Raw genomic sequence first — 25,776 nt, 5'->3', positions numbered from 1 at the left:
ATCAAAGTGCAACACAGAGTGAGGAATATGCAAATGTAAGTTTGTGTGTGATTTTTCCATTTTTGTACCTGAACATACTACAAACATAACCTAAAGCATAATTTCATTTATCTTTGTGCTATAGGCCTATATTTAATGGTGCTATTACTTGTAATGTGTTCATTCGTTTTTATTTACTGGCTGTCACTTGTCATTAATAATGTTTAAACTTTATATTTACATTTATTTTTGGCTAGTAATTTTGCTGTGGTATCGAAATTGAAAGAGAATTATAAAATCTAATTAGTAGATTGGCTAAAATATTGATGTCATAAGCTTAGAATACAAGATAAGAGAAAAAACAATGACAACATCAACTATTTTATTTTTTTGTGGGGCCGGGCCAGTAGAAAAAAATCCTTAGCGTTCATTAGAGGTAGACAGATGCTGGACAGATGACATTCCAAAAAAATAAAATCCCAACCAGGAGGACCTGGAAATAGTTTAAATTTGCTTTGATGATCTATAATATTAGGGCTGTCAATATATATAAACAAATTAATAAAAACTAATTGTGATCAATCTTATTTTTTCACCATTTTGTTTTATTGTGCGTGTGTGTGTGTGTGTGTGTGTATATATATATATATATATATATATATATATATAAATATATAAGTAATATTCAAATTTTCTGAGATGCTGAATTTGGGATTTTCCTTAGTTGTCAGTTATAATCATCAAAATTAAAAGAAATAAACATTTGAAATATATCAGTCTGCGTGTAATGAATGAATATAATATACAAGTTTCACTTTTTGAATGGAATTAGTGAAATAAATCAAGTTTTTGATAAAATTCTCATTATATGACCAGGACCTGTATATATATATAAAATACAAGTCAATATTTACAGTGTTGACCCTTGTTCTTCATAACCTCTGCAATTCGGTCTGGCTTGCTGCATATTAGCTTCTGGGCCAAATCCTGACTGATGGAGATCCATTCTTGACTTATCAGTTCTTAAAATTGATCACAATTTGTGGGCTTCTGCTTGTCCACTCGCCTTTTGAGGACTAACCACAGGTTCTCTATGGGATCCAGGGAGTTGCCTGGCCACGGATCCAAAATTTCAATGTAATGATCTTCAAGCCACTTCTTTATCACTCTTGCTTTGTGACATGGTGCTCCATCATGTTGGAAAATGCATGGATCATCACCAAATTGCTCATGAATCGGTGGAAGAAGTCGCTCTTGCAGGACGTTCTGATACCATTCTTTATTCATGGCAGTGTTTTTGGGCAAAATTATGAGAGAGCCCACTCCCTTGGTTGAAAACCAACCCCACATATGGATGGTCTCAGGATGCTTCAAGGTTGGCACAACACAGGACTCATGGTAGCGTTCACCATTTCTTCTCCAAACAATTGATTTTCCAGATGTCCCAAACAATTGGAAAGGAGCTTCATCAGAGAAAATAACTTTGCATCAGTCTTCTTCTGTCCAATCCTTGTACTTCATGCAGAATTTCAGACTGTCCTTGATGCTTCATCCTCCTTTTATAACAATCAGTCTGCTCTTACAATCTAAATAGTATGATAGTGATTAACCTGAATAGTACTCAATCACACTTTCACATGTGCTGCTGATGTCAATTCATGTTAGCTGGTCATTTTGGGTCAGGATAAAAAAAATAAAATTATTTTTTTTTTTTTTTTTGTGTGTGAAAAGTTCATTTATTGGCCAATTAAGCTTTTAGCAATTATTTAAAATGCAACACAATAATCTAGAAACAATGACTGAACACCACAACAGCTTAAAGCAGCAAACTTTGCAAAACACAAATTGTCACTGCCAAAACTTTTGGCCATGACTGTATGTATGTGAAAATATATATATATACATACACACACATTTACTATTTCTTATATATATTATTATAATATACTACTTTATATTATCTACACTTAAAAATATAAACATATATAATAGCATTTTTTATATATTTTTATATCCATTTATTTTAATACAATTATATGTACATCTGTGTGTATAGTATATATTAAAATATATTAAATTATGCTAAAACAGACTACAACTATTTTTATTTTTTTTACTTTAATTACATTATTAATAATGCTCAATGATATCTTGTATACTGTGATTTATTAGGGGAAAAAATCTGTTAATTGATAAAGGGGTATTTGAGATGGATCTGTGGTGGTACAAAAGATAAAAACAATTGCAACACCATTTTCCTTTTGTGGGAATGACTTAAAGCAGTCACAGTAAAACATTTCCATCGTGTATGTAGATTACTTTTAATTGACTGAATTTGTCACTTGTGCTGCTAGAAACAATTTGTCCAAATAATTGCGCCGCCCGCCCCTCCTTTCACAAATACAAACTAAATAACATAATGAAGAGGGGGAAATTGACAAACCGCTAATTCAAGGCAACGTTTACATGCTAATTAAGTCAGGGTTATGCTAATCTGAAGAGAAGTTGTGCACATTGCATGCACACGCATGGATGCCCCGGAGAGAGCGAGCTGACACGTAAACACGCCCAGCACCACTGCTGCACGTCAGTGATCTGGTGCACTGAACTTTCACCTGGCCCTGACAGCTACGGTGAATGCGCCCGAGGGCACATAAAAGAGACGACAGTGGGGTGTGCGTGAATCTGTTTGAAGTAATGCGAGGTAAGGAGCCCCTGTACGGACACAATGTAGCGACTGTTTAACGGAAGGTTCTAGAAGGACAGGGGCTGTTTGGTGTCGCCGCTGATCTTCTCTCACCGCCTGCAGCTAGAGCGCTGACTTGCGTTCATATTCGATTATTTGATGAGGAGTGAAAGGGGAACCTAGTTACGCCATCTGTAATCCAGAGCTCTGTAGCTCCACATAATCACTGTTTAATGACTGACCTCAATCACAAAACCTGCTGCTCAACTTTAACACGGTTGTTCACCACTGTGAATACCGATTGGAGAATCTCCACTCGCTTCCTTAAAATCAAAAGTGTGCATCACTACGGCTGTGTTCAGAATGGAATGGTAGCATACTGCTTACTGCACTGTATATATTGTAAACCGCCTGTTTCTTCAAGTATGTGTATAGTATGTAATAATGATAGCTTTACATTGCTGTTACACAACCTTACAAATCTGCATGTTAAATTCAAAGAGTCCAGTTATAACCTCTGAAATATGCTATAAAAAATACTATAATATAAAAAAAAAAAACAATTGTGCAAGTTTGGGGCGGGATTATTTGTTTAGATGATCAACGGCAGACGGAGAGTGTTTCAGAGCTGAAATAATTCAGTCATAACATAAATTACACACTTGAACTTTCAAATGCATTATCGTTCTTTTTTAAAATCCAGTTTTACTAATATAAAGTCTTGAATCCTTCTTGCGTCAAGTATATAATCAATCAGTAAATAGGCTCATTTTACTTCTGGTATATTCATGATGCTGGAAGTCTAAGGTAAATTCATCTTGGTAGTGTAAAAAAACATTAGTATTAAATCATAACAATAATAATAAATAAATAAAATAGTTTATTAGATGATGTACATACTATTTATACATTTTTAGAATAAAATATATACATACTCACACACTACCATTTAAAAGTTTGGGGTCATCAATTTTTTTTTTTAAAGTCTTAGGAGCAGCTTTAAGTAAAAACATTTATATAAATTTTGCGAAATATCTATATATATAGAGAGAGTGAGAGAGTGATATTGCAAAATACTATAAGTTAAAAGAGCTGTTGTCTATTGTAATGTTTTATTATTTATTCCTGTGATGCAAAGCTAAATTTCAGCATCAATACTTGAGTTTTCAGTGTCACATGATCCTCCAGAAATCATTCTAAAGTAATGATATGCTGCTCAAGAAACACTATTAACAATGTTGAAAATATTGTGCTGCTTAATAATATTAATTTTTGTAAGTCTAAGTCTTTGCACAAAATGTGTATCTTTTTATATTATGTTTAGGTGGTGTTGATGTGGAGTTCAGAAAGTACTAGTTTTGTCGAAATGTCATTTTCTCTCAGTTGCCTGCCTGTCTATTTGTGAGACAGAGAGACAGGAGGTGGAAGAAAGAAATGCTTGTAGTCTATAATCATTTACAAAGGTCAGGCGCGAGTGAGAAAGGCAGAGACAGTGAGCCTGCCAGCGCTGCTCTCCATCTCTATTGATCCTTATCTGCAGTTCGGCCCACCAGAATGACTCGCCTGAGAGAAACACCTTAATAACCACACAGGTTGATGTCGAGAGTAGCGGTTCAATTAGGGGTGCTGGATGAAGTCAAGGACGTGAAAAAACAAAAACACGATTCCTGATCCTAATTCTAGTGCAATTCTTGGAGTCTTTGATATGCTGAATATCAGCTGCAGATTTTTTTCTGTGAGTGACTGGCAGTTTTGAGCTCTGGGGGGTTTGGAGGATCTATCACCTTCCAGAACTCCTTATTAACAAGGTGAAGCACGAGGCGCAAACCCCTGATAATGAGCCAACGTAACAATCCAAGAAAACGAGACAGCAGAGCAAGCTCCAAAAAACTGTTTTCACATCCCACTAGCATCAGATTATGTACACAACATGTGCAGTTATGAAAATCTTAGGCGCTAAATGAAGATGTTCATTGGTTTGTTTTGTTGACTGAATCAACAAACATAATCTGTACGGTTATAAATATGATATAAAATCATAGCGGATACATTATAGCCGTATACATAAAAGTAATTATTGAAAAATTAAGCCAAATAAATCGTAAATACATTTTTGAAGAATGTTTAATGAAAAAAGTAATACTTTTACTGAAACATTAAATAAATCTGTATAATTTAAAGCAAAAATTAAGCAAAAATATTTTTTGAAGAACATTCTATGAAACATGCAAATATATTTTTTCCTGTCACACACATATACATATATATATAAAATAAACATTAACGTCAAAAATATTAACTTTTTTGCATTAACATTTATTGCTTATAATTATAAGCTAAAATCTAAAATGTAAATATATAGAATTTTACTGTGCTGCCTGGGTGAAATAAAAATCTGAACTGCTAGTCCGACTGAGAAAAAAAAGAAAAAAAAAAAACAGAATGACCCATTTGATGTTCCACTGCAACTTCTTGTTTTCAGTAAGAGTCAGGTAAGAAAACAGAGGAGGGAGGAGGCAGCTGTCTAGGCTTTAAAACCGGCCTTCAACAAAGAAGAGGAGCTGCCATTTTGCTTTAAGGTGAACCATGTAAATAAATAGAACTGTCCTGTTCAGCGTTTCTCTTTCTAGTCTAGTTAGCTATACTGTGATCTAAAAAGAGGAGATGCAGCAAGACCAAAGAAGCTTCAAGAAGTGCTTCTTTCTTTCTCCATAACGATATGCCTTTAGGTAAGAAAAACAACAGAGTGCTGAAACAAACAATATATCCAGAGCAACAGAGAGTCAATGGGCTCTGCGGCTCTAGATTTGAATAAAACATGCTTTGAATGATCGCTGGGGTTCAGAAAAGATCCTCTTTGATGGATGAGATCTAACAGTGGTTGTCAATACAAACAGACATATGGTGACATTGCGACATATGGTGTGTAAATTGCTTATTTACAGAAAGGAGGGGAAATGACAACAGAGGCATGTTTTTTTTTTTTTTTTTTTTTAATGGGCCAATTTCTGTATCCAAAGTTCCTGCTTGGCATTCAATAGAAATAACAGCCTGAAAGCTGTTCATTGTGCTAATGAGGACATTTTTTTACCTAACTAATCCAAATTGAAACAGGTCACAAAAGGACCATTTTTTTCTAGCCATACTTTTACCACGCAGTAACAATGATTGTGGACCCGAGCTTTTAGTCTTCAAAAAGACAAAAAAACATGTATTGTTTGACTTCTTAAAGGGATACTCCACCCCAAAATGAAAATTTTGTCATTAATAACTAACCCCCATGTCGTTCCAAACCTGTAAAAGCTCCGTTTGTCTTCGGAACACAATTTAAGATATTTTGGATGAAAACCGGGAGGCCTGTGACTGTTTCTACGTGTATTTAGCTTTGATTTGAAATAAAACAGCGCTTCCTTGTGGTGCGGATGCCACAGAAAAGCATTATGCAGTATACAGTGATATGGAGATACACAGAGGAGACTGTTGACAAAGGAATTGTTGAATAAAGTCGTTATTTTTGTTTTCTTCACTTACAAAAAGTGTTCCCTTTGCTTCATATAACAGTGACTGCACGTCTGATGGCAGATGGAGGATTCTGACGACGACTTTCATACCTATTATGGACCTTGACACTGTTATTTACTTGGCAGTCTATGGGACAGTCACAGGCCTCCAGGTTTTCATCCAAAATATCTTAAATTGTGTTCCAAAGACGAGTTTTACGGGTTTGGAATGACATGGGGGTAAGTGATTAATGTCAAAATTTTAATTTTGGGGTGGAGTACCCCTTTAAAACTTTGAATATAGCATACATTTGAATCAATTTTTGATCGTGCTTTGGTATCTGTTTGAAGATTGACAGCACGAGTCCCCATTCATTCTTCCTGAATAGAAAACAGCAACCATTCTCAAAATACCTGCTTTTTCTTTCACGAAATGAAGTAATTTTGCTTTCATTGACATTAAACCTGATGAAAAATCCATAGTGCTCAGACATGTCAAGCCCCCACAAGCCAAAGATTAGCCCATATTAAACTCATGAAGGCAGCAGGGTGATGTGACATCTGAGCAGAATGATGACTCCCCCCCTCCCCCCCATGCGTTAATAAACTTGTTAGGAAACGTATGAGACCATTTGTCTCAATGTCAGACTAAATGATGTCAAAGTCATAGCAATGGCATAATCATGAAAAATGTATGTCGAGCACTTTTATTAGTACTATTAAATAGTCTTCCATAAAGCTCACCTCTTTAGCTTTCTGTTTAAGCCGAGCCTGTTCGGGATCCTCCTGCCTCGAGCGACTCTGCAAGCAAAGAGAAACATTAGAACTAAAATAGACCAGTTTAAATTAGATTCAGGATTTAGATGAACAAAATTAGTGCAGAAATATCCGCTAAGGAAACAATCAAAAAGTAACAAACGTAAAGAAACAGTTCACCCAAAAATGAATATACTGTCATTATTCACTTGTATGTCATTCCAAACTGATTTGATGTTATTTTTGCTGTGGAACTTTGCAAATAATTTTTCTTCTAAATTTGTGTTCCACAGAAAAAAATATCAGAAAAATACAAATTTGAAACAACACTGTTACCAGTAAATAACAACAAAAAATACGATCCTTTAAAATTACATTTACATTAAGAAAACATTAATGTCTGCAAACAGGGCCTGTGACAATAATTCTACCATAATGACAAACAAAATGTAAATGGGTCAAGTCTATTCCCAAACAGCATTTATATGAGACCAGCAACAGAAAACATAAGAACAATTATCTTCTGGCTGACATCTCAATTAGTAGGCTGCATTAATTAGAATAGGGACGGCAGTGCACTGGGAGTCACTTTGGAGCGGTACATCGTTGGCGTCATCATCAGCTTTTGTAGTTTAAGTCAACTAATTACCTCTGCTTTGTTGCCATGTCCTTTTCCTGTGGGGAATTGTCACACCCCCACCGTATCTTAAGGAGTGAAACTTCAAGGGAGAGCAATGCATGCTGGGAAGTAGCTACTAGCCGTTTGTTGCTGCTTTGGAATCTATATGCAGTGCCACCGTCACAAACGAAATAGTTATGAACTATATGCGAGTAATATTATGAAAGTGAAAAAAAAAGTGACGTGACATACAGCCAAGTATGGTGACCCATACTCAGAATTTGCATTTAACCCATCCAAAGTGCACACACACAGCAGTGAACACACACACACTGTGAACACACACCCGGAGCAAAAAGACTGAATGTTCTGATTACAATTCAAGTTTCGCCCCACAAAAATGAGTGCACTTTAAGTATTGGCCGATATTACATATTTTTTAAAAAGTTTTTAACTTGAGAAATGATTTTAATTTAACAGTATCAACCAATTTTGGATATTAAATTGTTAATGTTTGGCACCCCTAAAGTTAATGTATTCATTTTTTAATTTCACTGTTAATTGTAATCTTTGAGTGAATCTCAAAATGAATATACAAAGAATATACATATACACTTTCAGCATCCAAAACAACTGATTTTTTTTTGACAAAATAGAAAATAATTTTAATCTGAAAATGATCGGTTATCAGCTTATATAAACCAGAATTTTAATATTGAATATTAAGCTCTTCCTGAACAGACCAAGAGAGATGGGATCTGATTGGTTAAAGTTGTGAACAAACTCTTTCCATAAGGAATGCTCTGAGTTCAATACAAATTGTATTGGCAGTATCTGTGATACTGTCGATTACCACAGAAAATAATTTTGACTTTCCCCCAAAAAACTGACTTTAAATTTATTATCAGCTGATATATATGTATACAGTACCCTCCATAAGTATTGGAACAGTAAAGACAAAATTGTTCTGCTGTGGAGTCAAGAAATCTGTAAATGTGATTAAAAGATAAATATGAGATAAAACTACAGAATGTCACATTTTATTATTGGGTGATTCAACACAAAGATGTTTTACCAGCTAAGAAGATCATCACTTTTAGAGTTTCATGTCTAGCAAGAGTTTTGGAACTGAGCTGATGGATCGATGAGACAAAGATTAACCTTTATCTAAGTGATCGGAAAGCAAAAGTGTGGAGAAAAAAGGGAACTGCAAATGATCCTAAGCATACAAGCTCATCTGTAAAGTCATGGCATGGGCATGCATGGCTGTCTCTAGAACAGGACCTCTTAATGATGACTTAATGTCTGATGGCAGTAGCAGAATGAATTTGGAAAGTTGCAAAATCATCTTGCCTACCAATATTCAAGAAAATGCCACCAAACTCATTAGAAAGCAATTCATATTGAATCAGGACAATGACCCAAAACACCCTGCCAGTTCAGTCAAGGACTTTATCAGGGAAAAGAAATGTAAAGTCTTAGATTGCCCAAATCACTCTCCAGATTTAAATCCGATTGAACATTAATTTCACCAGCTGAAGAGGAGACTTAAGACAGAAACTCTCCAAAACAAGCAACAATTGGAACTGGCTGCATTAAAGGCTGGGGAAAAGCATTTCAAAGCATAAGACCAAGAGTCTGGTGCTGTCTATGGGTTGCAGACTCACTGCTCTGATTGCAGGCAAGGTATCTGCAACTAAACATTAGCTTTTAATCTGTTACATCTGCCTTTTATTAAACTGTTCCAATACTTATGCTCACATCAAATAGTGGGATGAACACTAAAAAGTGCTGTTCTTTTTATTTGGTAAAACATGTGTGTCGAAAGGCCTTTTAATAAAATGTGACATTCTGTAGTTTTGTCGCATATTCATCTTTTAATCATATTTGCAAATGTCTTGACTCCACAGCAGAGAAAGCAATTTTGTCTTTACTGTTCCAATACTTATGGAGGGCACTGTATATATATGTTTTTTTTTTAATCTGTATTGGTCGATATTAGATATTTAATTATGCAAATTTTCTTCATGTTAACATGTGGTTACCATTTTATCATTAAAAGCTTAAAGTTAATCTTTAATTTTTTTAATATAAATTTTTCATACTGTAAATTATAATGTTGTGATAATTAAATTAATTTGTAGCATCTAAAATGTCTGACTTTATTTATATATATTAAGAATTTTAATGTAATCTTTTTTTATAATTTAAATAGTACAGAATTTTGAATCTTGAAAATTAACATCTTATCTGTATCAGCCAGAATTTGGCTTAAGAATATGGCTTAACTTTCTTCTAAACCTCATGTCTAGCAGTTTTTTTTTTTTTTAAAAGCCATGTAGTCTTAATAAATTTTTGAGCAGCATTCACTTAATTGCTGCCAAAAAGGTAGTGATGCCTTAAGGTTCATCTATTACATATAACATGATTTTTTTCCCCAACAAACTGTGAGTGAGATAGTGTCACTTCCTTAGAAAGAAAGCAACTTCAAGGCAAATTTAAAACATCCTCTCTCGCTCCCTAACAGAAGACTCATTCCTTTTCCCCTGATGTACTCCAGTCCAGGCAACAATACAATCAAATCAACTCGAGACTGGATAAATCCCTCAGGCTTTGCCATTACTGCAATTTGCTACAGTATGAAGCAGACCAAGTGCAATCTTGTGTCTTAATAACACTGCCTTTTCTCTCCAAGGCTTAAAAGAACAACCGGTCTCTTTTAAACAGTGGCCAGCACATGTGGGAAAAGCCAGCATTTAACTGGCAAGGCACTGATGCCGCTCCCGCATCACTCAAACCTACTTTTGCGGCTTTCATTAGCAGCTCCCGCTCTTCATCATCTTTCCTCTGCTTCTCAATCTTCTCCAGCTGCTCAAAGAACTTCAGCTGGGTCCGCACATCTGATGTCTGCTCGTACAGCTCCTCATCCTGGGGAAACAAAAACAAAACTTGTCATCAACAAGTTCATCACCTTTACGTTGTTATAAGCATGAACTAACTTTTCCCCAGTTCGCCTAAAGTTTGACTCTTTTCCCTTTCGCTCTTAAATGAAAGTGAAGTTAGTAGGTCACCCAGAGCTAATGGTATAATTGTGCATTTCGCAGTGTTTCTGCGAGGCAACCCCCAACTCTTACTGTGATGGTTGTTCTAGCGTTGCAGGTAAAAAAGCAGTGTGAGGCGCAGCGGAGGACCAAAGCTGAGCGACGCACAGACACAGACACACACACACACACAGGAACCCACGCATTTTCGTGCACTTCTGAGGCTATAGCCTATTAGCAGCAGGAACGGCACTGCTCTTCTCATCTCTTCTCGTGCACTTTCTTCTGCGCTGAGGCTGCGCCTCACTCGCAGGGCCAACTTTTCCCGTCTCCATTCAAGTTTGGCTTGTTTTTTCGCTGATGTCAACAGGCTGACTTCATACAGCCATGCAATTTACTCATTTTGAACAGTTTGTTTCAAAATCAGAATGGGAATAAATCGCAACATGACACTGTATAACCTTCGACATCTTTATCTTTTTTTCTTCACAGCACAAAATGAAAGTCTAGATTTCCACATTTTTTCCCCTCAAGCTGCATTACTTTTAGTCTTCTATGGTAACAAGGTTAACAAAACTAGGTTCAATTAAGATACAATTTTTTCACTTACCAACAACACAAGAACATTTGGTGCTCTACAATTACAACCTATTATGATCAATACCAATTTGGTTTCTGAATGATTTTTGGATTGTCATCTCTTACGGTTTCCACACAAATATATTAAGCAGCACAACCTTTTTGCATGCTTCTTAAGGGCCAAATCAGCAGATTAGAAAGATCTCCAAAGGATCAAGTGACTGAAGACTGGTGTAATGGCTGCGGAAAATACATTTTAAAGTATATTCCATCATAAAATGGTTTGTACTTTTTACAGGATTCTTTAAAATTCAATTACAGGCAGACAGACAGACAGACAGACAGACAGACAGATAGACAGAGAGACAGACAGACATGTTTTTATGAAGTTTCTATATCTATCTATATCTATCTATCTATCTATCTATCTATCTATCTATCTCTCTCTCTATATATATATATATATATATTTGAAAAAGTTTAATCATGTTAGAATAACTGATCAATTTGAAAAAAATATTGACTGATTTTTGTTTTTGGAGATTTTTTGTTTTGTTTAGTTAGTAGGATAAAATGATTTCAGTTTAGTGTGCAACAAAAGTCTTACCCTTACTTGTCTTACTCATGTAGTCTACTCTTACTAGTGTATCTTAAATGATCGAGACACAGGTTAGTGTTAACATTAACGGTTACATTTTCAGCGTGAAGGACGTATAACAAGAAATTTTCGTCGGGAAAAGTCAGTTTGTGGTTTCTCTTTGAAGTTCTGGAGTGAGTGGCTCAGGTATTGGTTCTTACTTTGCAGGAGTCGACGCGGTGTTGCGCAACGGCAGAGACATTCTCCAGCATGGAGCGCAGCCTGGACTGAGTGGCGTGAGAAATGAGAGTGACCGTCTCCATTGACACCTCCGTCACGCCGAACTTCTTGGCTGAAATGATACAAAGTTTGGTGTTAAAGTCACTCGGGAAGGTAGAGGAAAAGTGATTCTTTGAGCCTGGAGCACAGAACCAATTAAAAGACAAGTATTATTGTTTTGCTTCTCAAACCTGCCTCATGATATGACCTAATTTAACTGGTAAACACTTCACTGCCACACTTTGCATCTGTCACACCCACACACTCACTTCCCATCACTCTCTCCACATCATATCCAGCAGGTGGCGCAACACTCCTCCTTCCCGTTCCCTACTCCAGCCATCAAGCTGAAATCATCTCACACACACACACACACACACACACACACACACAGAACTCCCCCGGAGGAAGATTTACATTTTTAACACACTCCACCCCCCTGGCGACAGCATAACAACCACAGCCGGGCTCCATGTAATAGCACATATCCACAGGCACTCATTGGTATGCACTGTGTGCTAAATCATGTGCACGGGGGGGAGAAAGAGTTTGCTTAAATACAATAATGGAGGACACTTTTTTTGGATGAGAGGATCCAAAGACCTGCCTCATGTCTATACGACAGTTTCCTGTTTCTTCAGGTGACGGTTAACTAATCATTATTAATGAGATGCTGGTGCATTATGTCTGCAGATTGCATGTATAGCATTTGGGTGTCTGGTCTTGATTATAGACGCTATTTTGTGTTGATATGCACCTTTTCCTATTTAGTAATGGAGAAAAGAGAGTAGACTTCCACCAGTCTTTATTTTCAAGGAATTGTGGGTAATATTTAGCTTTCATACTGAGCACACTTCAGTAATATTCCACAAAACTATTAAGCAGCAACTGTTTTCAACATTTATAATAATAAAAAAAACTTCGAGTACGAAATCATATTAAAATCACCAACACCATCACAATAACAAAAATAAATTTTTTTTTTTTTTTATATTAAAATTGAAAAGTTCTGACACTGTAATAATTTTGTATAGTATTACATAATATTATACAGTTTTATATAGTAACCAGTACTGTAAATATCTGACACTTACAATGTAACATTCCTACTTGGCTTGTTAGTGGTGGTTGCCAAGCAAGTAAGTGTTCTAGAATACCCTAAGACCCACCTAGCAACTATCTAGAAGACCTCAGCATCACCTTCAGCACCGTAGCATGACCTTGACTTATAAGGGCAAGCATGCTCACATTTTCTCTGAAATGCAGAAAATCCTAATTGTTTACATTTAGCATCTACAGGTATGTAGATTCGAATGCATCTAGTCCTTGAAATGTGCATTGTTTGTTTAGGCAGGGACATTCAGACTGCATGCAAGTGACCTTGTCAGGGAAGAGGCCAGAGGCAACCTCACATTTCACCACACAGCAAACTAACAGAGAGCCATCAGAAGACGGCCTATAAAGTATTCATACGCAGCCCGAGGAGGCCTCAAGCTCAGACACAGGACATTCATTAGCCTGACTTAACAAGTGAGTGACCAGTGGAAGTGCACTAGAAAGTACCCTGGTCATAGGCAGAGATCAAGGAGAGGGGACTGAAATGTTACCAATCACTGCTTGAATCTCTGCTTTTTAAGTCTAGGGTGGGTCACACTATATATAAAAACAAAAATATTAATAAATACTATGACAGTAAGTACTATAAAATAAATACAAAACAACAGCCAACTAGTAATCTGAAGAAAAAAAAAAAACAATTAGAACCACCAAAATTCTTTACCTACTTTGTTATTTTGTCCATGTATAAATATATAGGAATTAACAACAACACTAATACTAACAATTACATTGTTAATATATATTTTGAAATATATTTGTGCAAGAATTCAATTTACATTAAGAAACATGAATCTAGCCTAATTATACAGCGCTTCTTTATGACTGATTACTCCAGGTTTTAGGCTACTGATTGGCTAGATGATTTTGAAATCATGTAGTACAAGGTATTAGTGTCCAGATCCTTTGTATAGTTTATTCATATGCCTGACTATAAATATGGCCAAAAATATCATCTATACAGCCGTCTCCCTGTGTGGCGTTTAAATCAAGCAGCTGAATCATAAAGCTTAGAAAAGAGTGACACATCTTTCCTGTCTCATCAGGCCAGCTTTCATCAGCTTTTTGTTTAAATCCATTCATAATCCCACACCCATTTAAAGATCCGCCCTCAAACAACGTCAGTCAACACTGATACAGTAATTAGACAGAATATTAACTGCCCACACAGTGGCGGTACAGCTTAAACCTCTTTATGACTGTAAACCTGCCAGGAGAAACTGATCCTGACAAGAACATTGCCAGACTGCCGATGAGAGTACTGCAGCGACGGGTAATTGCGTACCAGTCTCCAGGAGCCGTTTGTGGAGCAGGCTGGCAGGAAGGAAGGCCTCATCCTTACAGGAACGAATCTGGGTGCCCACCAGGTCTGAACCCGTGGCCAAGATACGGGCGTTCTCCTCATTTAGGTTCACACCAGCCATGGATGCCACATCATTGATGTCGTCATCATCCCTGCAGACACGAACGGAGGAGAGTTTTACCATGCATGGAACCATGCATGGATAAGGGTATATATATGATATGTGTGTGTGTGTGTGTATGTGTGTGTGTGTGTGTGTGTAATTATAATATAATATATATATATATATCTATATATCATATATATATGTATATATATATAATATATATAAACACACTACGATTATATTTATATATATATATATATATATATAATATATATATATATATATATATATATCTATGTGTGTGTGTGTGTGTGTGTGTGTGTAAATGAAGCCCCCCCCCCAAAAAAAAGTTATAATAATAATTAATAATAATAATATTATTATTTTAATTTATACAGTACTATAATTACTTTACTGTAAATTTGCTGTAACACAAATATTTTTTCTATGCTTATATGTATAAGTGAGAAGCTGCCAGTGTTGATTTATTAATTTAAGAAAAGTTTACTAGAGAATTGATTTGATATAAACTTATTTTAAATCTTTTGAAAATGATTCATTTTTCTTCACAATATTAATAAATAGTCATGAACATGAGTTCATTCCATCACACTTATTCTCAAATTCTGTTATGCCCCCAATGCCATGAAACAACTAACAATTCTAGAGAAATGCTGCCTCCTACTGGACTTTTAGAAACCCTACCTGAAAGTCCCACCCCCGGGGTCATTCAGCTTCTGTTTCTGATTGGCCAAGGCTTGAACAGCCACACCCATGGGGCTCCTCACTTGCAAGGGTGTCCCAACAGCACCTGCAATAAAACTTGTAATTATACTGGGGAACGTCCATTGGACTCTTGCATGAGAAAAGGAACACTTAAGCCTCAATAACTTTCCTTTAGTGGGTTTAAAATTGACTGTAAGCTCATTAAGTCTCTCAATAGCTTACCTTGAGCACGAACTGTCTGTGTAATCACCACTGGCATCCTTGTTGGAGTAGCCTGAACCCCAGGCCTCTTAACAGCCTGAGGAGAACAAAACCACAGAGGATTCGAAAATTCTAAGTTATTTTTCGCTACTGAAGTTTGAATCAGAGATGCTAATGTGTCTTACTGAGCCTAAGATCATAAAATTAATCTAATAACATAAGCTTTAGAAAACTTAATGGCCAAATAAACAGATGCATTAAAATAATCCTAATATATAAATAAGTATATATATATTCATACATTAAATGTTCAATATATAGACCAAGCCTACAATAGACCCTAGGAAAGCATGAGTACCATGGTGGTAGTGGGAGCCAGGGCAGCAGCTGGTCTGATGGTAGATACAGTGGTGGGCAGTGCGGTCGGTGTTGGAGCTTTAATTGTATTCGCCGTCACTGGGGTGGATGTAGTAGAGATCTGAGTCAGCTGAGTTAAAGACTGCTGGGAGTTCAGAAGAGTCAGACGCAGAGCAGGCAGGCTTTTCTGTACAAAGAGAAGGGGAAACAGATTTCAAGTTTATGTAAACACAAAAGCAAAATTGTGTGTCTTAAAAGCATAGTCTACCCAAAAATGAAACTTCTGTCATCATTTGGTCACCTTCATGTCGTTCAAAAACTGTATTATTTTATCTCTTCTGCTGAACACAAAAGTAGATATTTGAAGAATGTTGATAACAAAACAGTTTCAGTCTCCATTGACTTCTGTTGTATTTTTTTTTTTTGTCCACACAGTGGAAGTCAATGAGAACTGAAACAATTTATTTACCAAAATTTTTTAAAATATCTTCCTTTGTGTTCCACAAAAAGACATGAGGGTGAGCAAATGATCACAGAATTTTCATTTTTTGGTTTCTGTAATTAAGAACAATAAGCGCAACTGTTTTTTTGAGTCCTACCTTCAAAAAAGGGATCAGGTACGGTTGAGGAGATGATTTCAACTCCGTCTGAAGGCGATTTGTAAACTCCTCAGGCTCAATTTTTGCATCCTTTGAAGATTTTAGAAGGCAAAATGCACATCAGTTATCTCAAATAAAATCACACATGCTTTATGAAAAGATTTACTCCTGTTACAGTGGGGAAAATATTTATTTGATCCCCTGCTGATTTTGTAAGTTTGCCCACTTACAAATAAATGAAGGGTCTGTAATTTTTATGGTAGGTTTATTTTAACCACATAAAAACAAAAAAAAAAACAAAAAAAAAAACAAAAAACAAATTATATAAATTTAATAAAATTACTTACATATCAGAGAGTGAAATAAGTATTTGATCCCCAAGCAAAACATGACTGAGTACTGGGTGCAGAAGCACAGATGTAAGAGGTTTTTTGTAGTTGGTCACCAGGTTTGCACACATCTCAGGAGGGATTTTGATCCACTCCTCTTTACAGATCCTCTCTAAATCTTTAAGGTTTATTGGCTGTTGTTTGGCAACTCGAACCTTCAGCTCCCTCCACAGATTTTCTATAGGATTGAGGTCTGGAGACTGGTTAGGTCACTCCATGACCTTTATGTGCTGCTTCTTGAGCCTCTCCTTTGTTACCTTGGTGGTATGTTTCAGTCATTGTCATGCTGGAAGACCCATGACCCATCTTCAGTGTTCTGACTGAGGGAAGGAGGTTCTCGTCCAAAATTTTACAGTACATGGCCCCATTCATTTGTCCCTCAATGCAGTGAAGTCGTCCAGTACCCTTAGCAGAAAAACAGCCCCAAAGCATAATGTTTCCACCTCCATGCTTGATTGTAGGGATGGTGTTCTTGGGGGCATAGTAAGCATTTCTCTCCCTCCAAACATGGCGAGTTGAGTCAATCCCAAAGAGCTCAATTTTGGTCTCATCTGACCACAGCACTTTCTCCCAAGCCTTCTCTGAATCATTTAGATGTTTTCTGGCAAACTTTAAATGGGCCTGTACATGTGCCTTCTTGAGCAGGGGGACCTTGCAGGTGTTGCAGGATTTCAGTCCGTAGTGTGTTACCAGTGGTTTGCTTGGTGACTGTGGTCCCAACTGCCTTAAAATTAGTGGTTGACCGATATATCGCCAAAGCCGATATTTCGGCCGATATTTGGCATATTGCAAATATCAGCACCGACCGAAAAGTTTTTCTGCTTGGCCGATGCGTTTTATTTTGAAAGCGCACCAGACTTTTATTTTGACAGCACTGAGAGCGGCAGCATCTGAGTACACAGTGCTCACACTCTCCCTCTTGTTTACTGTCGTCGTTAACAGTTCTGTCTAATACCGATAGAAGTCTGTCTAATAATCAGATAGAACGGTTAAACAAAGAAATTAATGTATACAAAAAGTATTATAACTTTTGCTTTTATATTATTAGTAATAGGCAAACATAATACTTTCTCGTTTGCCGTCAGCATTAAGCAAATACGCATTTATATAATTTAAACAAAAATCTTCGAATACGCATTTAATATCATGCAAACTGTCGAATCAGCTGTGAGAACTTGTGAAGTGTGCATTTTTATCCAGCATGATCCGTGTGAATTGTGTGAATGAATGCTTTAATGATTTCAAATTATGCTACGCTTTATGCATTTGCCCACAGTCATATTCATGTCATTTTCACTGTGTGCTGTATGTAAAATGATTATTTACCAAAAATACATTTGAAAAATATGATTCCCAATGCAATCAAACTTCTCAGAATACCAAGTGCCCTGTTGGTTACAGTGTTTCCTTCCTTTTTAATTATATTTTTATTAAATATTTATTTATTTGTGAAAAATACTTTGTCATCTAAAGTATAAGTATGTTTATTTTGCACATTTATTTTTGAATCCATTGTCAAATGATGTAAAATATCTTAAATATGAATTAACATTTTTTTTTTTTTTCTTACTTATATCGGCTATCGGCCCCCCTGCTTTCCAACATATCGGAATCGGCTGTCAATAAACCAATATCGGTCGACCACTACTTAAGATCATTAAAGGGATACTCCACAACAAAATGAAAATTGTCGTCATTAATCACCTACCCCCATGTCATTCCAAACCCGTGAAAGCGTCGTTTGTCTTCGGAACACAATTTAAGAAATTTGGAGGAAAACAGGGAGGCTTGTGACTGTCCCATAGACTGCCAAGTAAATTACACTGTCAAGGTCCAAAAAAGTAGGAAAAGCATTGACAGAATAGTCCATCAAAATGGCGCTATGGTGATGTGGAGAGACACAACGTCACGGGTAGTACCAGTTGTGCTGGTTAGACCCTGCTCCGGAGTAGGAGCTAATTTGGTTCTCGAAAAAGGCAGTCCGGTACTAAAATCGCACCCAGTTCCTGCGGTGCGAAAACACCAAAAAGTGGGTAGTTCCACAATTAGTTTTGGTACATTGAAAAGGTTCCTGCGGTGCGAAAGGCCCTATTAGGTGTAACTTCTTAAAGTGACAGAACTAATCTGTGTTTCACATGGGCACATAACCAATCTGTGCGAGCCAGAATTCTTGCTGTTTTGTAGGTATCAAATACTTATTTCACTCACTGAAATGCAAATCAATTTCTAACCTTTATGTAATGTGTTTTTTTTCTGGTTGGTATTCTGTCTCTATATGTTAAAAATAAACCTACCATAAAAATTACAGACCCTTAATCTCTTTGTAAGTGGGCAAACTTACAAAATCAGCAGGGGATCAAATAAATATTTTCCCCACTGTATATAAATACTGAAAGTTTCAATAACCAGCTCAAGTTTAAAGAAAACAATTCAGGGCTGGAAAATAAGGATTGCCCTATTATGCAAGCACTTTTGATCAAGAAATCTTTTGATCAAGAATGTCACGTACATCTTTCCATGCCTTGAAATGCCTTAAATAGATGATTCACACACATTTTTACCAATATGGGTTTTCCATGACTTTTGAGACAATATTCATGACTGTTCATTATTTAAAAAATATAAACGTAAAATAACAATAAGAATCTTATTAAAAATTAAAATTTTTCATAGCATGTTAACTAAAATTAATAACTATTAATGATACTTATTTGCTTTCTATTTGTTTTAATAGGTACAAGCTGTGACTGTGCCAGATGTTACTCCACGCAGAGAACATATCATCACATCCCTGAATATTATAATTTATTTAACCAATATTATCAACTAAACTCAGAGCCTAAAAAACATATAAAAAACAAAATTAATTCAAACAAGAACACTAGTATTCAGGTATAAAAATATACAGAAATTAAATAAACTGTAAATTAAAAACAGATTAATCCTTATAATTAAAGTTACAAAAGTTATTTAGTCAAGAGCAGTGATTGACCTTTCTTTTCTTGTGTTGTTGATTAACATTATTGATGGATGGCACAGCTTTATTAGGCGGCTGTCCCTTTAAGACCAACAATGGATTTCTTTCTCAACAATTACTTACATTTATGAGGATACTAAGCAAAAAGAGGGCATTTTGACATCATTTTGTGTGTATTTGGCTGCCGAATGTCACCTGACCAAACCCGGAAAACAGGTCTCATCACTTCCGCTTGTCGGAGAAAGTGTTAACAGCTGTATTAAATAATGGTGATATCAACAGACTTTTAAGGTAATGAGTTAAACTAGCTAGCTGTTTTTATTGTTGACATTTTATTCAACTTAATATCTAAATGTTAGTGAAAAGAATAATAACAAAAAAAAAAACGTTTAGATAGCAATCCGCATTAATGGACTTTGGTTATGAATCATGATCATCTTTGTATCTACTTTAAAGGCATCTTGAGTTAAACAGCTTCATATTTAATGAAGCATATGCAAAATGACTGAAACGGAAGTGACATGACCCATTTAACAGAATACAGAAGTCTGTTGCACAAAACCCCTACAAGCTGCGAAAAAACAAGGTGTTTGTGAGGGGACTTTATGTGCGCGTGCTTTGAATGTGACTGAGTGCACATAAAACTTTATGGAATGCGCGACTACCGAATGGTTTAAAAAAAAAAAAGACTTAAAAAGATGTGAAATTATTCAGTTTTGTGACGATGCAACAATGACCTGATCAGGCAAGTGACAATTCTGTCAACTGTCCCTAAACATGAGCAAATAAATTCACACTTATAAATTCACACTTAACACATTGGAAATCTGTGGCATTAAGTGTGAATTCATAGCTTTGTAGCAAATTATTTGTGTAAAACAAAAAAAAAACTTTTGTAAGTAACAAAAACAAAGTTGAGTAAAAGTTTAAAATATCTAAACAAAGAAAAATCTCAATTAGACATGTGCCGATATTCGGTAATGCGATATATCGCGGTAATGAATATGCATGATATGGTTATCGTGGGCACTTCTAAATACCGAGAATAATTATATATTACAAATTATTCAGAATTTGTAATGCATTTTAAGAATACTTTTCCCATCAACTGGTCAAAATGCACAACACCGCTGTATGCTGCTTTAAAGACACGTGTGCGCTCTTATGTAAAAACACGCATGAGAAGCACATGGGGGAACACGTGAGAGACGCGCTGAATGAAAGCACATTCACTCTCTGACAGCAGATGGCGCTAAACTGCAGAAAATGCAGCCCTTACCCTGGAAACCCCATTATTAAAAGCAGCTGCTACTTTCTAAACATTTAAATAATATAAAAAGAATATTTATATATTTCCATAAAATTTTTCCATTTTAATCTGGACTACAACATGCCCTAGATATTGTTTGAAAGTGTTTTTTGATTCTTTATTGTTCATTCACACTTTACATTAGGGCTTCATTAGTTAACAAACTGCCAATGAAAAATTCTTCTGAACATTCATTAATCTTAGGTATTCCAATATTTAATAACACATTGTTAAAATCGAAAGTTGCAACTTTGTTATTTAATGAGCTAACATGAGCTAAGACTTGTATTTTTTAACAAAGATTAATAACTTCTGTAGTAAATGTAACTATTGCTTGTTGTGAACGTTAATGCATTAACTAAGGTTAACTAATGAGGTTGTATTGTAAAGTGATACCTATGGGTCTTTAAAGTTCTTTTGCACTTTAAGCGGTGTAAAACTTTTAATTTTAAATATATTTTTTTTGTATTGTTTATTGTATTTAAATGTTCAGTTAATTTTGTTATAAGAAAAAAGTTATTTAACCTGTTTTACTGTATTATGACCACTTTTTTGAAACTTAATTTCAATACCGTGATAATACCGTATACCGTGACAAAACATTAGACATAACATGCATTTACAAAGCAATGACAACTGTATACTTTGATCAGTAATTTAGCCAAATTTACACTGTAAAGGTACACACAAGTCCTTCTGACAACTGTATACTTTGATCAGTAATTTGACATAACATGCATTTACAAAGCAATGACAACTGTTTACTTTGATGAGTAATTTAGTCTAGCTTTTATGCTGCATTATGTCTTTCTTCATTATGTTTTTTGAGCCCTGCATCTGCTGGCTTCTATAGTTTAGCATAAGAATATCACTAGAGGATATACTATAATTTAAATTGTCACAATGAACTACTAGATCAATTCTTTTATTGACAGTGTAACAATAATGAAGTGTCTCAATCAAAACATTGCTGCTAGTGAAGCACATATAAAACACTTCACCTTTAAACACTAAAAAGCTAAGACTTACCAGCAGATCCTGCACTAGTGCCTTCACATTCCGAGATGTTTCCGGCGAGGGGGAATTATGGGATGCCAGTTTGATGAGTGTTGCTAGGAAGTTCCTGCACTTCTTTACATTCTCTTGCATTTCCTGAAATGAAAAATTCCAGGATTTTACAACAAATAATGAAATAGAATTCATGTCCATTAATAGTAAGTGACTTTATGAATGAAAACAGTTTAGCACAACCTGAGAGAGGACAGGGGCTCGGTTAGCTGGGGCAGCAGCAGTGGTGGTGATGGGACTCTGAGGGGACACGGAGGGCTTGAGGACTGTCTGCGGCGCAGGCTGCACACGGGCCCCTGCTGTAATGACTGTGGTGGTTGGCTTCTGAGCCGAGGTAATTGTTACCACTGCTGTTTTTTGCTACAAACGTAAAAGCCAAGCTAGGTTAAGGACTGTTTCAAGTGGTTTGTTCACCACGACAAAAATAAATGTTTTGCCCAAGCTTTCAGTTTGATACAATACAATAAATAACACATTTAAGGAACCGTTCACCCAAAAATTTAAATTGCCATGATTCACCCACTTTCACATCATTCCAAACCCATATGTCTTTTTTTTTCAGCAGAACAGACAAAACAATAATTATCAAAGAATAATTCACATAGATATTTTTATTCAATGGAAGATCACCACAGGTTATTAAATGTCAAAAATGGCTAAAAAGCATTAAAAAAAAAGCATAAGTATTTTATTTAAGTGCCAGTTACCAAATCTGAGGAGATTTGATAGTCTTGTGTGATTAACAGAAGTGAATCAAATAAGATAAGAGTCATGATGTTTGGTTACAAGCCACTCGAGAAATGTTTGTTGTTACTGTCAAGCAACCTGCACCACATTTGATTTGACTGTAAAGTCAGGATGAGATTATCTTCAAATAAATCACTTACATTTAAGCCTTTTCACCACACAAAGCTATTTGGTTTCAGAACACTTCAAAAGTCATATAGACTAATTTAAAGATGATTTTACTTTGGAACAACACAGGAGGACCATTTCATTTAATTTGTGGATTACAAATGTGGAATACACCATTCAATTTCACTGCATGGAAAAAAGATGCAATGAAAGCTGCAACAGAGATGGTCTTTCTTTATAGTTATCATTATGGTTATTATTCACAGCTAAAACAATATTATGATGCAAAAAGAGTTCAAGTGCTTTCAGATGACCTGTCTTGCTCATACCTGGGCAACAGGTGTAGTGACTCTGAAAGTCGTTCCAGCAGTGGGTGTAGCAGGTCTCGGTGACAGGGTGCCTTTATTTTGGTTCTGAGCTTTGGCCTGCGCCAGGACCTGCTGAGGAACCAGTGCCAGCTGACCGGCCTCCGTGCGTACCAGCACCATACCTGAAGAAGAATACAGGGGAAAATTCAACAAATCCCATAGGAGTAATTAAAAAAGGAAAAAGTAGTAACAATACTTGACTTATTACACTTATGTCATTCCAAACCTTTATGACTTACTTTCTGCTATAGCACTTAAAAAGATATTCTGAAAAATTTGCAGTCACATTAGCAAATTTTTCCAGGCCAAAAATGTATATCCAGTCAGTAATTTAGTGATTTATAAAGCACAGCTCACTTTAAAACCAAACAGTATTTCGTTGGTCAACAAAGCAAATCCATGCAACCAACTTTTGCTAATTTTTTTTTGCCCTCACATGGAAATCCCAATTGCAGGGATGTCTTTTGAAATGGCTGGATTTTGACTGTGAACACTCGCAAAACTACGGTAAATGTGACCACAATCATTAAAGTTTTTTTCTTCCACACAATGAAAGTTAATGGGGTCCAATTTTGTTTTGGACCCCATTTACTTTCATTATATGCACAAAAATCCTCAATGATATCTTCTTTACGTTCCCAAAAAAAACAACAAAGTCATTCAAGTTTACAACAACATTCAGATGATTTCCGCTCTTGGGTGAACTGTCCCTGTAAACACCCTCTTTTTTATAGCTGGTGCCCTTATCGTGTCCCAAGCTTTTACCTGGAGGTATGGTGAATCCCGGCGGTAGCTGGATGGTAGTTTGTTGCTGCGGCCTGACGATCAGCTGGGTCGTAGGTGCCCCTGGACGCTGTGGGGGCACCGCAGTCGCCGTCCCCTGAATGGGCGTACCGGGTCTCAACAGGGTCGTTGGCTGTCCTACGAGAGCAGTCGTTGCTGGCTTTGCAAGGACAGAGGGTGTGCTTGCCACAGGAAGTGAGGTCACCACTGGACTGGACGACACTATAATCTGAGTGGGAGTGCTGGGGCGCAACCCTACGGGAGTCCCAGGGAGCTTGTTCGGGACGATGGCTTTAATCTGGTTTTGAAGGTCAGATTTGGGTTCTGTGTTTGTGAATGCCACGGAGGTGGGCACAAGACCGGCACCCTGCACGGGCAATCCTGAGACTTTAGGGTCACCTCCGTTGTGTACCACACTTGTGATGGTGTTAGGAGGCCTGTGCAGTGCAATGGTGGGGTTTGCTGGACTTTCTAGTGACACATTCGCATGTGGCAGTGTGCTGTTGGGCTGAGCAGACACAAAAGCAGTATTTGTACTAGCAGGAGCAGACATGTTGCTTTTACTATTACCTACACCTGAACCAATGTCAATACCGTTTACAGAAGCAGGAGCAGAAGCGATAACAGAAGAGTTTAGCGTGCCACTGCTTCCGTTCACAGGCTGTATTCTGGCGGGAACCGTCCGGACAGCAGACGCAATGTGATTTGTGTTGGGGTGAGAGTCTGTAGGTGCTGCGTCACTTGAACAAGTTGATGGATTTGATGAATGATATTGCACCCGGTTCGCGGCTGTAACCAAATTCGCAGAGGTGCTAGGCAGGTTCGAGGTGGACGGGACGGAACCGGACGCCGGTATCCTGTCCGGACCGTTTTCTTGAGAGTTTCCCTCCTGGTTTCGCTCTGGCTGCCGCTGCTGCTCCAGTGTTGTTCCTACTTGGGCGGGCAGCAATTTCCCCAAGTGTGGATTTAGCGCGTTTGAGGGTCTCCTGGTGTCGCCTTGAGAACCGACCGCTTTGTTTTGTCCACCTAACTGCGATTCTAACGAGCCTACGAGGTCACTGACTGCTTTTTCGTCCACTTCGGAGTAGAGCATATCTTCCAGTGGATCGGGGACGCCCGCCATCTTTGATAGACGCTTGAGAAATGCGCACGGCGCGTGCGTTGTTTTGCTGCTGAAGCATTGTGGGAAACGTAATGACATCATGGGCAAGATTTGCAGCTGTTTGAAACATGTAATATGATTCAGTAAAAAATAAATTATATTTTAATAAGTAAATATACATCAAAATGGAAAAAAAAAAAATATATATATATATATATATATATATATATATATATATATATATATATATTTGGGATGATATTTGTAATATTTAAATATTTGAATTAAATCAAATAAATTTCTATTAAACTCATGTATAAATATCTTCAATAGTTATATTGATAGATGCAGAAAGATGCAGTTTTATAGTTTCATTCATTTTTAGAGTTTGGCTTGTTTTTGGTCATATTTCTGTTGTATTTTATTAAGGATCACATCGTGCTCATCTTTTTAAAATGTATTTTCAGTTTTTTTTCAATGATGACATGTCTTATTAAGAAT

General features: G+C 36.5%; 1 protein-coding gene across 1 annotated transcript in view; it reads right to left on the bottom strand.

Moving 5' to 3' along the window:
- si:dkey-219c3.2 (transcription initiation factor TFIID subunit 4) overlaps positions 1-25,387 on the bottom strand; it is a 43,405-nt gene extending 18,018 nt beyond the window's left edge. Inside the window, exons 1-12 of the mRNA XM_042715428.1 lie at positions 24,156-25,387; positions 23,352-23,512; positions 22,351-22,527; positions 22,129-22,251; positions 16,425-16,514; positions 15,827-16,012; positions 15,490-15,565; positions 15,247-15,352; positions 14,418-14,587; positions 11,959-12,089; positions 10,343-10,468; positions 6,910-6,966 (exon numbers count right to left, since the gene is read on the bottom strand). Coding sequence (XP_042571362.1) covers positions 6,910-6,966; positions 10,343-10,468; positions 11,959-12,089; positions 14,418-14,587; positions 15,247-15,352; positions 15,490-15,565; positions 15,827-16,012; positions 16,425-16,514; positions 22,129-22,251; positions 22,351-22,527; positions 23,352-23,512; positions 24,156-25,377 — 2,625 coding nt within the window. The 5' untranslated portion in view covers positions 25,378-25,387. The remainder of the gene's footprint in view (positions 1-6,909; positions 6,967-10,342; positions 10,469-11,958; positions 12,090-14,417; positions 14,588-15,246; positions 15,353-15,489; positions 15,566-15,826; positions 16,013-16,424; positions 16,515-22,128; positions 22,252-22,350; positions 22,528-23,351; positions 23,513-24,155) is intronic.
- Between the last annotated feature and the right edge of the window lie 389 nt (positions 25,388-25,776).

The sequence above is a fragment of the Cyprinus carpio genome, chromosome A25, assembly GCF_018340385.1.
Source record: "Cyprinus carpio isolate SPL01 chromosome A25, ASM1834038v1, whole genome shotgun sequence".
NCBI classification, from domain to species: Eukaryota; Metazoa; Chordata; class Actinopteri; order Cypriniformes; family Cyprinidae; genus Cyprinus; species Cyprinus carpio.
Note: the sequence above shows the minus strand (reverse complement) of the source record. Positions and strands in the feature narration are given on the sequence as shown.